Source organism: Lytechinus pictus, chromosome 10, assembly GCF_037042905.1.
Source record: "Lytechinus pictus isolate F3 Inbred chromosome 10, Lp3.0, whole genome shotgun sequence".
NCBI lineage: Eukaryota > Metazoa > Echinodermata > Echinoidea > Temnopleuroida > Toxopneustidae > Lytechinus > Lytechinus pictus.
In genome coordinates this window covers 17,663,779-17,681,241 of record NC_087254.1, presented here as the reverse complement: position 1 = coordinate 17,681,241, position 17,463 = coordinate 17,663,779, and the positions used below count along the sequence as shown (strand labels likewise).

The 17,463-nt window shown below is 33.8% G+C and overlaps 1 protein-coding gene across 2 annotated transcripts in view; it reads right to left on the bottom strand.

The window, feature by feature from the left end:
* Positions 1-1,514: 1,514 nt before the first annotated feature.
* Positions 1,515-17,463, bottom strand: part of LOC129269186 (centrosomal protein of 112 kDa-like) — a 42,331-nt gene continuing 26,382 nt past the window's right edge. For both annotated transcript variants that reach the window (XM_064105450.1, XM_064105451.1), the window contains exons 17-27: positions 16,668-16,775; positions 15,150-15,332; positions 13,647-13,790; positions 12,336-12,422; positions 10,853-10,915; positions 9,325-9,377; positions 6,907-7,003; positions 6,095-6,184; positions 4,563-4,628; positions 3,350-3,649; positions 1,515-3,165 (exon numbers count right to left, since the gene is read on the bottom strand). In XM_064105450.1, coding sequence (XP_063961520.1) covers positions 3,521-3,649; positions 4,563-4,628; positions 6,095-6,184; positions 6,907-7,003; positions 9,325-9,377; positions 10,853-10,915; positions 12,336-12,422; positions 13,647-13,790; positions 15,150-15,332; positions 16,668-16,775 — 1,020 coding nt within the window. In that variant the 3' untranslated portion in view covers positions 1,515-3,165; positions 3,350-3,520. The remainder of the gene's footprint in view (positions 3,166-3,349; positions 3,650-4,562; positions 4,629-6,094; positions 6,185-6,906; positions 7,004-9,324; positions 9,378-10,852; positions 10,916-12,335; positions 12,423-13,646; positions 13,791-15,149; positions 15,333-16,667; positions 16,776-17,463) is intronic.

Sequence of the window (17,463 nt, the reverse complement as noted above, 5' to 3'; positions counted from 1 at the left end):
AAGAATAAACAAACAAAACTACAACAAAATGCTCATGTTTCTTTAAGATGACAATAAATATATTTATAAATTTACAAATTCTTTAAAAAATTGCAAACGAATGTAATTTACATTCATAAAAGTTTTTCTTTACAATTTACATAAATGAAATTTAAAAATGGAATGCACAGCATATTTACATAGAAAAGAGGGAATCAGAAAATATTTACAATTTAACAGCATTTACAGTTAAACAATTACATTTAAACATATTAACACTAATAACAATAATAACAACGACAACAGCAATGATAATACAAAGCATTTATGAGGTGCTGATTATCTAGTTGCATATTCAATGGCACAGTATACACCAGCTGTACATGTAGCTCCAGCTGCTAAAGGCACTTGGTGCATTAATTTCTTGCTGAAGGAAAACATGCCACGGCTTGGATTCAAACCCAGGTCCCTCTGATTGAAAGACAGGAGCCGTAACCACTAGACCACGACACACTCACATTAAAAATCCATAGCAAGAAAGAACATAAAAACATACATGAAGTATGAATATATTTTACAGAAACAAAATGGCAGTGGCTATAAAAAGTAACATTACGTATTATTGCTTATTACTTTTAATAAAAAAATACACATATACATTTTAATACAACCAAATTTGCATTGGAAATTGCTAGATATATGACCAATTATTTTAAGTTGGTTGTTTGCAAACAAAGTTCTGTTTCTATTTTTTTTTTGTTATTTGATCTAGCTGTAAGGCTTTTCTTGATATAAAACAAACCATATACTGGAATGTGAATGCCATTGGATAATGAACCTATTCAGTTATCAGTCTTTAAAAAATTGGAATATCTAAATAATAATAGTAATAAATAAATTTAAAAATACTGTTAGAGATACGTGTCACATTTGGCTACCAATAATAAAATATACCTTTCATATCACAGTATTGATAATTTCTACATTTTAAAAGTCCATATAAAAACAGCACCATGATGTAATACAGCTTCTGCTGATGATGTTTTTATCCTGTATGTTCTAAAGTATAAATGAATAAAAATGACTCAATGATTGATTGAAAGGGGAAGTTTCCCCTGAGGACAAGTTTGTTGTAAAATACCATTTAAAAAAAGAAGAAAAATTTGGTGAAAAATTTGAGGAAAATCCATCAAAGAAAGTTTTTAGAATTTTAAGTTTTTTGATTGGTGACTTCATATACGAGTAGCTGCCCCATGTTATGTAAATATAAATATAAAATGCATGAATTTTAATCATCTAATGGTTCATGATGTCTAAAAAATCTTTCAGGATCAGGTGTGAAATAATTTGTCTGTTAATATACTGAAGGTACAATAAAAACCCTTTTATTCATTTAAAAAAAATAAAATGACATTTAATTGATTTTTTATATTAACGATACATAAAAAAATAAAAAGTAAATAACTGTTTAAATCTTTGATGGATTTTCCTCAAAAATTTACCAATATATATTTTCCCTGCTATTTTTACATAACAATTTTTTTTCAGGGTGAACTTCCCCTTTAAATCCCATATTAATCCCTGTCAGGGATGCCAGTCAATTGAACTCACTGGTCTGAACAGAAGAACCACAACATGAAACCTTCAACATACCTGAAATGGGAAGTTATTTGTGGCCTGAAGACTGGCATCTCTTTTAAATCTTTCTAATTTTCAAATTTTCTAATTGCTCTTTTGTAAAGCGCTGTGATACAGTCATTGTAAAGAGTGCAATATGAATACCAATATTGTATTGTATTGTATCTCTACTTTGTACACCTGTGATATCATGAGCCATGACTGACACCTGTGATTATGGGAAGAAAAATTGCCAAAAGTATTATAATGGAAAAAAAAAAATCCTATTGTACTCATCATTCCCGTGTTTACTAATATGAGAAACCAAAGCATTTGTTAAAATGTTTACCTCCTCTAAAACACAAACTACATTTGGTTTTCCATAGAGAAACCTTAGATCTAATCCATGAATGTAAATCCTAGAATTTGTACCATTTTGATGATCTCTATAACAGACAGTGTATTTATTCTAATTTCTTTAAAAATTGGAGGATTGATATTAATAGTTTATTGAATTGAACAAACAAAATTTAGATGGATCTAACGAGCAACTCCTCGCTTTGCAATAAATTTGACACAATAGAAAAGACAAGAGTAATAAAGCTTCAGTTGAGTGATTTCTTTGTCACTGATCGTTGTCACTTTGAATTTTTCTCGGCGATGTTACTATTAATAATAAAAGGTTGAAGTAATTGCTTTTCATGGAGGGACTCATCAAATTCTGTCCAATTCACCCATTTTACAAATACTTTAAAATTGAATTAATATCTGTAAAAAAAAAACATTACAGAGAGAGGAAACTAGATACCTAAAACTATTCATCGCCCAATGATACACGAGTATAATTCAATTTACTCTGACTCTTTATCAAAGCTGACAGGCTTTATACAGCATCAAACTGCCTAGTCACGTGAGCACTGTCTTTAAACCGATCATTTAATTAGTATTCACTCTAGACATCTTATAAAGCATCAGCCATTGATATTCGAGTAACACAAAACCTTTTTCAGCCGATGTCTATCAATTCTTGAAAATGAAGAAGTAAACTCTGGTGCACGCTTTGGTGAAAACTTGGGTCTCTGTCCCACAATCATTGTCATCACAGTGGACCAGTGCATTAGTCCTTGGATTGTCATCCACAAGGTCTGGAGTTAAGATGCCATCAGGGTACTAGCATTTGTTACAAATCCATTTTTTTGGATCTGCATCTTTTCATCCTGGTGTAAATGGGAATGAAGACACCCTTTTGGCTTGCCATAGTTCAGTTGTTCCTAGGATTGTACATTACTAACAAACAGTTTTATGAAACAGCCTTTAGCAGACCTGCCAACCTCTGGGAATGAAAAACTGTATTCTGTGATAAAAAAAACTGTATTTTTCCCCAAAAAAGTGTATTTCATAATAAAATGCTTGGCGCACTTGCTCATTGCGGCGCTCAAGCTGCATGCAAGCTAAAATGCGCACTGCTCTTGCAGATGAAAAAAAAAACATTAACACATGTGTATATCTTCACCCTGGTTTGAACAAAATGATTGAAAAAAAAAACAAGTTACCTGAAATTACATTGATCTAATATATTTGTGCACGTTTTATGAAATAGAGACATATAGAGATTATTTTTCTCAATAAATTACGATTTAGTTTAAAAAAAAAAAAAAAAAAAAAATATATATATATATATTTTTTTTTTAATACAAAAAACGTATTTTTCGAAGAAAAAACGTACTGCCGTATTTTGGTTGCAAAAACGTACTAAATACGGCTAAAACGTATTGGTTGGCAGGTCTGCTTTAGGGTCTATAATACAAGCTTCACCATTGTGTCTGATGCAATCAATTGTAAAAAATCATTTGACAAACAATTGTTAAGTTTGATGAAACAGAACCCACAGGTGACCTCACTAATCACACTCCTCATTTTTCCATCAGTTTCTGGTTGGTGAGAATTTGGCAATATGTTTATTCCTTAAATCAATTTCTTCTTGAATGACTAAGAGTCTTTGTTGAAGAGTATTTACTTGAGACTTCAGTGATAAGATGGTAGCATCTAATTCCTGTGGGGAAAAAAATCACCAAATTAAATATAAGCAAATCACAGATTACTTGAAGAAACAGTCAAATATGATATACCACATTTCATATCCATCTTAATTTAAAACTGAACCCCTTACAACATCAGTTTGAAGGCAAGTTTGCAAAGAGGTTTCCTGCCCCCCATTGTTTTTTTCAGTATCTATAAAATAAATCACACAAATAAGATGGAATTTTTTTCTGTTTTCATTGTTATTTCCGTTAAAAAGAGCAAACTGATGCCAAATCTTTTGTGGTAATTTTGTGGAAAATATCTTAAACATAGCAGTATGGTAATGTTGCCATGATGAGAAGCTTTTCTTTGATAAATCTGAGCATGTGCAAAGGCTGTTCAAAATAAAATCTACACCCCCTGGCATGAAAACTCTTAAAGCTTCCCTGACGTAGCAACATTCATTTTATGTAGACTGAATTCTAATATGAGCTTCATTGATTATACATGTAACAAGCTGGTGAATAGAATAGCTTGTTTCTATGAACTAGTAGCTGAAAGGTGCTTGCATGGAGAAGGACTATATGGGCTCCAATTCTGAAATACCCTTTGCATGTTGCACGTTCAGGCAGAATTTGGGGAAGAAATGATTGTTCTGTTGACAGATATTGAAGAAAATATGCGGTTAAATTGCATTGACGCCGATGTAAATGACGAACACACATTGCTCATTTACAACAAATGGTACTTTTGTAACTTGCTTCCTTTCACCAAAGTAAGGCAGTGATGTTAGTACATGTACTGTAGAAAGTTTACTCCCATTGTGTTGAAATAGGGAAAATTTGGGGTAAACCATTTAGCAGAAGAAAGGGTAATAAGTCCTTTGTAAAGCCATGAGTTTTTTTGTTGGTCTATTACTTTAATGCAAGGGGCTATGAACTCACATCTTTAATAGCTGCTGGTAGGAGTCCCCGATTCCTCTGCTCAAAATCATGTTGTAACTGTAAAACCTAAGATAAAAAATAACAATCAAATTCTTGAATAATAAGCAAATAACATGATTTCGGTAATGAAAAATATGTACTGTCTAGGTAGTGACAGTATGTTTCATGGCTTTTAATATCCAAAAGATGATTACTATTCTACATCTGAATTCATTGCAGTCTGAAAAGGAGTTCTTATAAAAATATTTGGTTGAATATGATGAATTTTGACAGTCAGTAGAGAAGGAGTTAACCTGTGTTCTTTGAGATAAAACAATTTTGCAAATTTTTGAAGCCAAAGCATCTATTTCAGCTCATTCAAGGGTACCTCCCCTGGTGAATTATTTTCACATTTGAGCTCGGTGGTCACATATACATGAAGTCCCCAGTTTCTCCTTTTCTAAATATAAAATTCTGTGCTCTTCTGTGACATGGATAAACGTATGATAATTCAATTGTAATAGTGAAAACTCAATAAAGTGCTGTTTTCATTATATTCATGTATATGCACTACATAATGAACAAATGCTTAACACTGCAAAAAGATTTGATCAGCAGCTTATCCTCATGATGCATAGTTTCTTTTCATTGGATTTTACTTTTAAAGGTAAACGCCAGTTGTGGTAACTATATCAAAATGAGTTCGTACAGAATCCAATGAAATGACCACCAAAGTGTCTGTTTGTATAAATAAAAATATGTGCCGAAGGATTCTGGAAGAAATTGTGTAATTGCTGAGAAATTAGCAAATAAGCACAGGATTCAGGTCAAGCGTCGGGCCGACATTCAAAGCAATAATAATACACTGTCCCACGTGCGCTTATCTGTGTTGGTGATCTTCAGTGTGAACATTTTTCAGCGTAGATTTCAAGATTTCACAAAGTTCAGTTTATGTAACTGTACCAGATCTAGATCCTCGATGATATACTGACAATTAAGCCTGGTTTTACAGACTTTCTCATGAAATCAGTGTGTACTGCAACTACTGGCATTTCTCTTTAAGGTTCACCGTTGGCAGTGTATTTTCATAACTTCAATTTTTTTTTAATCTGAAAATTGCGTTTTCTGTGCAATTCTGTGGATTCATGTTCTTCATGAATTCCATGCTTTCTGTTTTTGCAGGAAATTGGGGAATTTAATATTAATGTGACAACTGGGCTCAAAAGTGAGAAAACTCACCAGGGAATATTTTCTGTAGTGGGCCAAAATAGATATTATGCATAAATGACTAGTGATAAGAATGAAGAATACTGTACAAAGTATCTGATAAAGACATAGGCCAATATAATTTAATTCCATTGATCAAAGATATACTTTAATTAACTATTTATTGCAGGGAACCCATACTAACAAGCTTTGCTTTCCAGTGGGATCCCTTTTTTCATTTCTGTATATTATATTTTTTGTGTTTTGCTATACATTGTAACTTTTGTTAAATTTTGGAATGAAAAAGAATAAATGCAATCAATCAATCAATCAATCAATATAAGTACCTTTTCTTGATGATTTAATTCTTCTTGTTGTAGTCTTCTCTCAAGTTGTTTAATCCTATGTCTTTGGTCACCAAGCTCTCTTTGAACAGCCTTTCAAATAAACATGAGATTAATCACTTTCATTAGATATGATATTCCTATGGCTACATAACTTGTGATCAACAAAATAAGAATTCATTAATTTTCTTTGGGTTATTATTTGCTAATAAGGAACAATTACATGTTATGAGTATGGCATTGAGAGATCATGTGCATTATTATAATTTTTTGTTTATACCATGCTTTTCCAATATACTTGTATGTAAAGGCACTGGTGAATAAGTCATGTATATCAATTATCTAAACAAGACAGATGAATTTAGGGTTCCTTCTCACATGTTATACACTCACTTGGTCTACTTTAACTTTGATCTCATTAAACATCCTAGCTTGTATATTGATCAGGTTGTTTATCAACCATTTTGGTGTAATTTCTATTAAGCCTACATGTATTTACCAGTTAGGCTAAACTCATATCTTGGTCTTATACCACTTAGTTTACTGATGAGATGAACTGTTTATGAATCAAACTTTCATTTGAAAAGTGCAAAATAATAAGAAGAAATATGACAACATGGGCAATGTGCTAAATGAGACTCAAATTAAGTGAGTCTAACCCGTGAGTTGGCTCAGTTGGTAGAGCGTCTGCCACTTGGTCCAACACTATCAAGGCTAAACCATCATAATCTACTATCTATTCTGAATAGATAGTAGATTAAGATGGTTTAGTCATGATATAGTTGGATCAGTAGAACAAATCAAACATTGTATACCTTGTTGTAAGCTTCATGTTGTTTTCTTAAAAGTTCTTTTTCATCTTCAAGTTTTGATACTGTCTCAGTCAGTTGTAACTCCATGTTTGATTTAGCTCTGTGAAGTGATTAAAAAAAGAGAGAAGAAATTCATCAAAAATTGAGAAAAAGAAATGGTAGGTTAATCAGTCCAGTATTATCAAATGATTTGTAAGGAAAATACACAAATCATAATCTTTCATTTAATAGCTAACGGTTAATTTCTGTTAAGTTTGCAAAGATGTGATTCTATCAATCAAATAAGGCATCTGATCATACTATGGATTGCATACTGAAAACATAGTATTGGACAGACAATCTTCAAACCTGTAATCTAACTTGAAATACATACATTCATAACAGAAGCCTATATTAGGCCTAGTGCATACTATATTATTTGTTGTGATCCGATTTTTAAAGAAATTATAGCTTTTTGATATGAACATTCCGACCTACAAAATCGAAAAAATAAAATTTTTGAAAATTAAAATTGGAATTTCAGTCCATTTCTATCCTCCTTAAATTAAAAAGAAGTGGGACGCCTCTGGCAGTCTCGCCTGCATTGCGCAATTCGATATAGTAGCAGTACTGACTTTGAAAACAGCTCTTGAATACATGTAATTATCCACAAAAGAAAACATTCATATGACAATAAAATACAATGTCCATTGACCCAAAATTACCTTTGACCATAATCATATGACCTAAGATGTGTGCAAAACAATCATTCATACGAGGTTACCCTTGTGTCTATGTTTCATGAACTCGATCCATAAACTTTCTAAGTTATGATGCCAATTCAACAAATACCCCTAACATGGCCAAAGTTCATTGACCTTAAATGACCTCTGATCTTGGTCATGTGACCTGAAATGCGCAAAGGATATTCAGAGATACATGGTTGCTCTTATGTCCAAGTTTCATGAGCTAGATCAATAAACTTTTTAAGTTATGATGACAATTCCATAAATACCATCAACATAACCAAAGTTTGTTGAACCTAAATGAACTTTGACCTTGGTCATGTGACCTGGAACTCGCGCAGGATGTTCAGGGATACTTGATTGTCCCCCGGGTGGGCCAGTCAAATGTATTACTGTACACATGCGTGGCCAAATTATTTCCAAACACCCCCTAAAGGATTTTTTCTCTGTGTGCAAAATAACCCCCTAAACAAGTTTATCGCGAGCTTCATTAACACATTTTGGCCCCAAACAAGTTGTCGCCAGAATATGACCCCTAAAAAGTTTTGTCTTCTTGCTAACAATATATTTAAATATAGACAAAACTATATTCATGGGTATTGCATATCCCCAGTGCAGTTAGGGTTAAAATACCACAATCAGGAAGAACCTGAACACTTTTCAGAAATGAGGAGGAAAAAGCCCTGGAGAAAAAGCTTTGGAAAAAAAAAAAACCTAAATACGTTTGACCCCGCGATTGACCATTGACAAGTCTTGCAAAACCACCCTTATTTTTGAAAATCTGTGTTTTTGATACCCGTAACGAGTGCATGCTGCCTGCGTCCAAAACTGAAAAAAAAACAACCTTTAAACGCGTCTTTTGGTCATGCGTGTGTACAGCAATATATTTGACTGGCCACCCACCCCCCCCCCCCCGGGATTGCCCTTTACATGTATGTCTAAATTTAATGAACTAGATCCATAAACTTTCAAAGTTATGATGGTGATTCAACAAATACCCCCCATTTGGCCAAAGTTCATTGACCCTAAATGACCTTTGACCTTGGTCATGTGACCTGAAACTCAAGTAGGATGTTAAGTAATGCTTCCTTACCCTTATGTCCAAGTTTCATGAACTAGGTCCATATACTTTCAGAGTTATGATGAAATTTCAAAAACTTAACCTTAGGTTAAGATTTTGATGTTGATTCCCCCAACATGGTCTAAGTTAATTGACCCTAAATGACCTTGGTCATGTGACCTGGAACTCAAGCAGGATGTTCAGTAATACTTGATTAAACTTATGTCCAAGTTTCATGAACTAGGTCCATATACTTTCAGAGTTATGATGTCATTTCAAAAACTTAACCTTTGGTTAAGATTTGATGTTGACGCCGCCGCCATCGGAAAAGCGGCGCCTATAGTCTCGCTCTGCTATGCAGGCGAGACCAAAAAAAGAACGAAATTTAATTCCAAATCGTAATGTCTTCATCATTAGCTGTGACTTGAAACCCATTTGGACTTCACCCGACTACAGGGCTTGAAGCAAAGCAGGATGCTGATTTTAGTATTCCTAGCAAAATGCTGAACTTTAAATAAAATAATTTTACTTCTTTGACCTTTCATATTTCATGCAAAATGTGACATGTTTTCTATCACGGCATAGTCGGATTGTGTAGTGTACACCAGACTTCACAGTCTCAGATGAAATACTTACATCTGATTTTCTTCTCTCAGTTGATGAATGGTATCCTCATGATCTTTAATAGTCTGGAAACAAAACAAGAAGAACAGAGTCATATACTTTCATCCTATATAAATTGTAGAGTTAGATAAAACAAAATACACATATTACAAAATCTCCTCATATATATATATACAACCAGTATGTTAATCTTCAGAACTGTGAGGCTGCACTCACTCTGGAAGAAGAATATAAGCTTATGATGTTAAAAAATATTATTGAAGTCAGATAATAAGTTCATATTATGTTTGTATTTGCGTTGTATATGAAATCTTGTGCATGCATAAACAATCAATAAATTCAATTCAATTAATGCATGAGCACAGTATTCGCATATTATCATGTGCAATGAGATATAAATTATCAATATTATTGTTATTATCATTACCGGTACTTTTTCCAATTAGGCAAAGAGTGTTTACAATGAGTCAAGCTGTGTATATTTATGTAATCTCAAAACTGCAAACAAACTACTAAAGAGATAAATTTTGAATTGTCTTTCAGAATATGGTCACTAATCAAAAGTGCACAATTGTGAGTGGCACATTGCTATAGTATTTTGAAGCTGACAAAGTAATTGTTCTAATGTGCAAGTTACTGAAGCGGAGAGGGCTGGTCTCTAGTATATGAATTCAGTTACCTGATTAATCTGGAGCCAAGCTATTAAAGGTCCCCTGACATGAATATACAGAATACTTACTGTTAATGTGTAAGAGTCTTTACTTCACCAAATCATGTCCTGCTGGGTTTAAATGTGCATCATATAATCTTAATATTTTTTATTTCATTTTTCTTGCATTTATCTGCAGTATACTATACACCGCCTCCTTAAAATCCACTAGATCATTGTTTTTGCCTCTTGTGATGTCACTGGAGGCAGAAATAAGCATAACAATACACAAAGCAACTTGCCATAACTATGTACCAGTGCTAACAATTACAAGTCTTCATAAAATACCACCTCACAAGCAGTAACTAAATGACAGTTTGAATGGTTGCTATGCAGGCCCTAGTGTTGTTTGAAGACTTGTGATTGGTAGCAATGGCATATAGATATGGCAAATTGCATAGCATTGTGTATTGTTATGCTTATTTCTGCTTCCTGTGACATCACAATAGGCAAAAAATTATATATATTTTAATCGGGCGGGGCTTAGTATACTGCAGTAAATGCAAGAAAAATGAAATAAAAATATTGAAATTATATGATGCACATCAGAATTCAAGAGGTAATGAGTGAAGTAGAGACTCATACACATTAAGTGAAGACAACATGAATTGTATGTCAGGGGACCTTTAAGTGTTTTGTTGACAAACAAGATGTCTCCTTTGTATATGCAGTTTACTGTAAACACTTCTAAATTTGTTACGAATTTTCTAAAGATGTCCCATATTTGATTATAGAATGGACTTGTCTTGAATGAGCGGTGACTATGCTTTGGGTGATCGGCCATACATACATGTATCTCTATCAAAGCCAGTCAATATTATTAACTTTTACCTTGTTTGCTTGTTCCAGTCTGGTGGTGTAGTCTCTCTCAATATCCTTTAATCTTTCATTGGTCTAAATAGAATCAAACATGAATATGTTGTATTAAGGAAAGTACACTTTCGCTAGGTCTATAAAAACTTATTATAATTAGGCACCTTTATAAGACATTATCTAGTAGTTACGACTCTCTTCTTTCAATCAGAGGGACGTGGGTCCAAATCCCAGCCATGCTGTGTGTTCTTTCAACAAGAAATTTACATTGTGCTGCACTCAACCCAGGTGAGATGAATGGGTACCCGGTAGGATTTATTCCTTGATGCTTTAGAGCCGATATGGCGATTAAGCTACAGCCGGGGTAATAATATGATAACAAGTTATCAAAGTACAGTTGAGCATATGCACATAGTAACTGCACTATATAAATAAACATATTATTATTACACTACATTCTCCCATTTGTAAAACCAGTTGACAACAACATAAATGATCAAGGAGCAATGTGTGGGTAAATTTAAAGCAACACTTGTTACATACTCATGAAATTTACCCAGAATCAATTTAAATCAATAAAAGTAAATTTAACAATGAATGTGAATCCCCTACCTTCGGAAGTTATCATGTATTATATCCCTCTCATGAATATTAATGAGTATTCTAGATAAATAAATGGTCAATTCGTGATCATGTGACAAAGTATAATTTCAATAGGAAAACACATCGCTGCAAATAGCTCCGTATAGTTTTATTGTAGCTCCGTATATTTTTCGATATACTTTCATGGGGAGAACTGCGCATGCTCACACTCAATATTTTCTCTCAACGCTGAACTGCACATGCATTTTTTTTTCTGACTTGACCCAAATCATTCGCAATCAAATAAAGTAAAATACAATCTCTTGCTCAAATTACTTACCTACAATTTGAAAAAACACTGTGGAATTGGGTCTAGATTACAATTCTGACAGCCATTCATTCAAGATCCTTAGATTTGAAATAAACATACCTAACAAGGTGAGTCAAGATCTGATACTAATAATATTTAGCCTGCACATATTTATTTACATATTGAGTGCAACTGCAACAGCCAACACAGCGCAGCGGACCTCTCATCAAGTGCAGTGGGATAGAAGCCGCGCACAGCCTACTCATGAACTGTCTAGCAATTAGCTCGACAGGCCTAGAGTAGGACTAGGTCCAGCAACGTTCGATTTGGTCTAGATTGGTTAAACATCAGCAAAGGGCTATGTCCACAAGTTACAGAGGGATTTAAAACAAATATATCAGGCGTTTCTTTTGAAAGCATAGTGGGAATTATTAATCCTTGGTTGAACTGGCAATGTAACTATTTTCCCCTCAGGGCGAACCTCAGGATAAACAGTAATTGCCAGTCCAATCGCGGATGAATAATTCCCACTATACTTTCTCAAAGCCTGATATATTTGCATAATATTTGCAACCATTACATTCATACATTGAATCTTTACTATCTTACTTGTCTCATAGCTTGTTCCATATTTGTACTGTTTTCTTTCTGCAATGTTGTCCTGTATTGGTCCATTTCAGATCTCAATTGTCTCACCTATCAATAAAAGAAAGCCAATTTTATTTCATTCAAATATCACTTTCTAAAGCTCTTTTAAAGCAAATTAGATTTGTTGTTTGAAGGTTTGCATAGTGGCATGTACAATCGCTGATGTGGTTTACGGTACACCATGTGGGGTGTTATAGAAACAGTGGATAGAAGAAGAAAAGAAATGGATAGGCGAGAAAGTGGAAATTTGAGAGTGAGTAATCTTTCTTAAATGTAGTCCTGAAAAGGACTGTAAACCAGAAGAGATTGAGTCTCCTGAAGACGGACAGTCAACCTGCCCGAAACGTCGAGTCTCTCTACTGCTTCTACTCATCATCTCTACTCACAGACTCAAGCCAGCATCTCCTCATCCATCCTACTACTCAAGCTGTATTCAACTCATCAATCTCTTCTGGTTTACAGTCCTTTTCAGGACTACATTCAAGAAAGATTACTCTACTCTCAAATTTCCACTTTCTCGCCTATCCATTTCTTTTCTTCTTCTATCCACTGTTTCTATAACACTCCACATGGTGTACCGTAAACCACATCAGCAAATTAGATTTAATTGGAGATTTTGTAACACACAGAGATACAGGGACACCTAAAGTGTGATTCCTTGCTTACCAGCATCATGGGAAATTTTCAGATAACATATTGCCATACACCTTGGCTGGGAGCATCCAGTGGTCTCAGTGGTCCAACACAGTGACATATGAAGAAAAGAGATCCCCTGCAATGTGGTACCCAAATCTCAAAATTGTATATAACTTGATTAATAACACAACACTTGACCAGACCTGCCAACCTCTGGGAATGAAAAATTGTATTCTGTGATTAAAAAAGTGTATTTTTTCCCAAAAAGTGTATTTCATAATAAAATGCGTGCCCACTCGCTCAACGGGGCGCTCAAGCTGCATGCAAGCTAAAATGCGCACTGCTCTTGCAGAAGAAAAAAAAAACATTTAAACTTCTGTATATCTCACCCTGGTTTTAACAAAATGATTGAAAAAAAAAAGTTACCTGAAATTACATTGATCTGATAACCATATTTGTGTAAGTTTTATGAAATAGAGACATATAGAGATGATTTTTCTCAATAAATTACGATTTTGTAAAAAAAAAAGGTCTGCTTGACTTGTAAAGCTCTAGCCATTCCTGTCTGAATAAGCATCTGAATCAAGGATTTTAATTGAATCCTAAACAAGGCTACTAATTGTCTTAAATACAAACCTCTGCTTCATGTTCTCTTTGTATTTTATTTCTCTCTTCTTCTCTCAGCAGACCAAGTTCAACTAATTGTTGTTTTCTTAATGAATCTCCCTGTAACATTTCTTCTTTTAAATCACGAAGCTGCTGCTCTAGATCAAAGATAATCTGCAAAATACAGAAAAATAATCTAATTAGCACAAAAGAAAAAGTCCTGAAACATCTCAGCATGAGCTTCTCATGTCACAGATTTATTGGGCAAAACTTTGAGCTACACGTATTCTGGTTAACAAACAAACAAACAGTGAATTTGAGAATAGTAATGTTCAATTATTCCCTACCAAGCAAAAATTTTCATTTATCAAAATGTAAATGTTTCAGTAATCTCATGGTACAATATGTTATAAATAGATTTGCTTGGCAAATAAATACGAAACATCACTTTTTCTCATTTGACCCATTTAGGCTGACAAGTGTGTAATAATTAGCTTAAGTGAAATGGGAATATTAATTTTCATAACTTTAGAAAAGTCAAATTTGGATATGGATGATAAAAGCAAAATTTTAACAAAAAATTGCCACTTTGCATTTTCAAATAAACAAAATTTCATTGTTTTCATTTCATTGTCAATTTAGAGTTTGTATTGATGAAAACAGTTGTCATACCTAAGCATCTTTAGTCTGTGCTTCCTGGGACCTTAAGAGTTTGTAATGATTAACCCTTATTAAACTGGGGGGGTCAATTTGACCCCCCCTCGACGAATTTTGTCACTACGCCGTCGCACAAATTTTTTTGATCGCGCCGCTAGCTGACTTTTTACTTTCAAGTCTTGTGCATCTTTTGAGACCAAATTTGAGATGCCCAGGTGCGCGGTTCCGAAATTACACAACATTTTGTATGTGCATGTCAGGCCCAAAATTGCTCAAAAACGTGATTTTGTGTACAAAGTCAATGCAAATTGTGTTTTTCAACCAAAAATCATAAATGTATGATTATTTTTACTTTTGTTGGTTTGAATGGATTTATTTTATGCAATTTATGATCGTAAAAGGGGCCCCGACAAAGTTCATCAGAAAAACAATAAAAAACAAAGGTTTGAAAAAACAAAGAAATATATAAGATTAAAAAAAAAAAATACATAAGAAATTAATTACATTTTTGCAATGTTTTTGTAGATTTTTGTTAGAAATGTAATAATTGATACTCACCCCCAAAAATTAACATTTTATTAACTATATAAATTGAGTTAAAGGCAAAAACATAAAAAAAAATAAAAAAAAATTAAGGGCAAATTTCATTCGCTTATTTGCATAATTAATTAATTAAAAAATATAAACAATTAATTTCTTGAAAATTTTACTACACAGTCTTGTAGTTAACATCCAGCTCTACGTGCGTGCAAATTTTCGCGGCGATCGCGCAATCAGCAGCCGAGATCTGAGGGGGGGGGGGGTGTCAAATGACCCCCTCAGTATATACTGGTCCGAGATAGCCCAGTTAAGATAGGGTTAAGACAGTTTTCATACCTTGGCATCTTTAGTCTGTTGTTCCTGGGATCGTGATTCCAATACTCTAATCTTTTGTTCAAGATTCTCCCTAGTAGTTTCCAAGAGCTCCTGCTGCTCCTCCTGGAGACAATCCTTCTCCTCCTGACATTGCTCGAGGATCCGAGCCCTCTCCCTCTGATGAGAGAGCTCCAGCTCAGATAACTGGAAGGGGGTTGGTTTTCAAAGGAAATATTTGAGGGACAGGATTATGAAAGATGAACTAGAAAATAAAATATATCAAGAGTGAAAGGCAAATATAGTGACATGACACCCAATGACAAACCAAGAAAGGTGGTCAAAGAGGGTCTCAGAATGGACACTGTTGGGAGGAAAGAAGGGTGCAGAGATGCAGATGATTTCAGATCCAGTTTACTAACCTGATATGATTCATCTTCATCTGGTCTTAAGGGCTACGTGAGCTACAACAGGATATATCATGTAGCGTACGAAAGGGTCACCAGTCGTACATAAAATCATTTGTGACTTACGAACATCTTTATAAAATAGCCTCCAGTATCAATACAACAGGAATGATACAGATTATTGAGATAAACATCTAGTCACTTTCACACTTTGAGGCTAGACACTTTTTTCTTTAAATTCTTATCACTCAAAAAAATAACCTTAATTTTTGTGCAACCAAACCTTGCATTATTAAAGGACAAGTCCACCCCACAAAAAAGAAAGTCGATTTGAATAGAAAGAGAAAAATCCAACAAGCATAACACTGAAAAATTCATCAAATTGGTATAAAGTAAGAAAGTTATGATATTTCAAATTTTCACTTAATTTCACAAAATAGTTATATCCACATCCTGGTGGGTATGCAAATGAGGGGACTGATGACATCACCAACTCACTATTTCTTTTGTATCTTTTATGTGAAATATGAAATATTCTACTCAATGCCAAGTGAAACAACAATTAATACCTCCCTGAACATGTGGAATTGGCATTGTTTAATAATATATGGTTCGGTTGAGTTGGTCCTTAATGTCAAATCTGTAACAAATTAAATGTTGTATACCGGTAATTCAATCAATAAAAAACAGAAGAAATAGCGAGTGAGGGACACCATCGGCTGTCTCATTTGCATGTCACTGAGTTGTGCATATAACATGTTTTTGTGAAAAATAAGCCACACTTCTTATTTTACATCCAATTTTGATGAAATTTTAAGCATTATGCTAGTTTGATTTTTCTCTATTTATTCAAATCAATAATTTTCTGAGATGGACTTGAGAAAAGGTCACCAGTCATGCATAAAATCATTTGTGACTTACGAACATCTTTATAAAATGGCCTCCAGTATCAATACAACAGGAATGATATAGATTATTGAGATAAACATCTAGTAACTTTCACACTTTGAAGTTAGACGTTTTTTTCTATAAATTCTAATCACTGAAAAGAAATGAACCAAAAGAAATATCTAAAGTTCCATGCAACCAAAACCTTGCATTATTAAAGATGAGATAAAAGCCATATCTATCTAACCTGCTGTTGATGTGTATTCCTTGCCTCTTCACTCTGTCTTTTATATTCTTTAGATTGCTTCTCTCTTAACTCCTTTGACTTAGTCAAATCAGCTTCTACTCCTGCCATCTAAACAAAAAGAAAATGATCATTTAAAAAAAAAAAAAAAAGAAGACCTGTAATAATCCAAAGTAACTAAGTTCTGAACAGTCAATGCACATCACTGAAGTTTTGTACATAGCATGGAAATATAGAGTGTGGTTATTCAACTTTTTCCACTGGCCAGTTTTAGTTTTCTTACAAGCCTACATACATGTATCACTGACATGCTATGCATCCAAAGTAAAATCATCAAAAATACACACTACCCACAGTAATACATCACAATGCTTTGGCCAACATATCTGTTGATTAAGCTTTGTTGCCTTTGCACAGCTAATTACAAGCAAGTGAATTTCATTTTAAAAGCCCTCCTTCATGTATGAGTATTTGTGCTGATAACAGTCTCTATTGTCACAAAAAGAACCCATGAGCAGATCTCAAATTACTCCTATTTCATCTAAGGGGAAATAGTGAAGATTGTGAAAAGAAGAAAAGTAGTAAAACAAAGTCCCAAAACAACCTGACCTGCAAAGGTGCTACGTTGGTTTAATGCATGCACGCATATACAGCCCATGCAGAAGAAATGATAAGGCCATGGCTTTTGACATTTGACCCATCAAAATGCGCAATAATATCTAAAGTATCGATAAATATTAGTATATACATGTATGTAGCTGGGAGCATGATTTATTGTGTATGGGAAGAGGATGAAGGG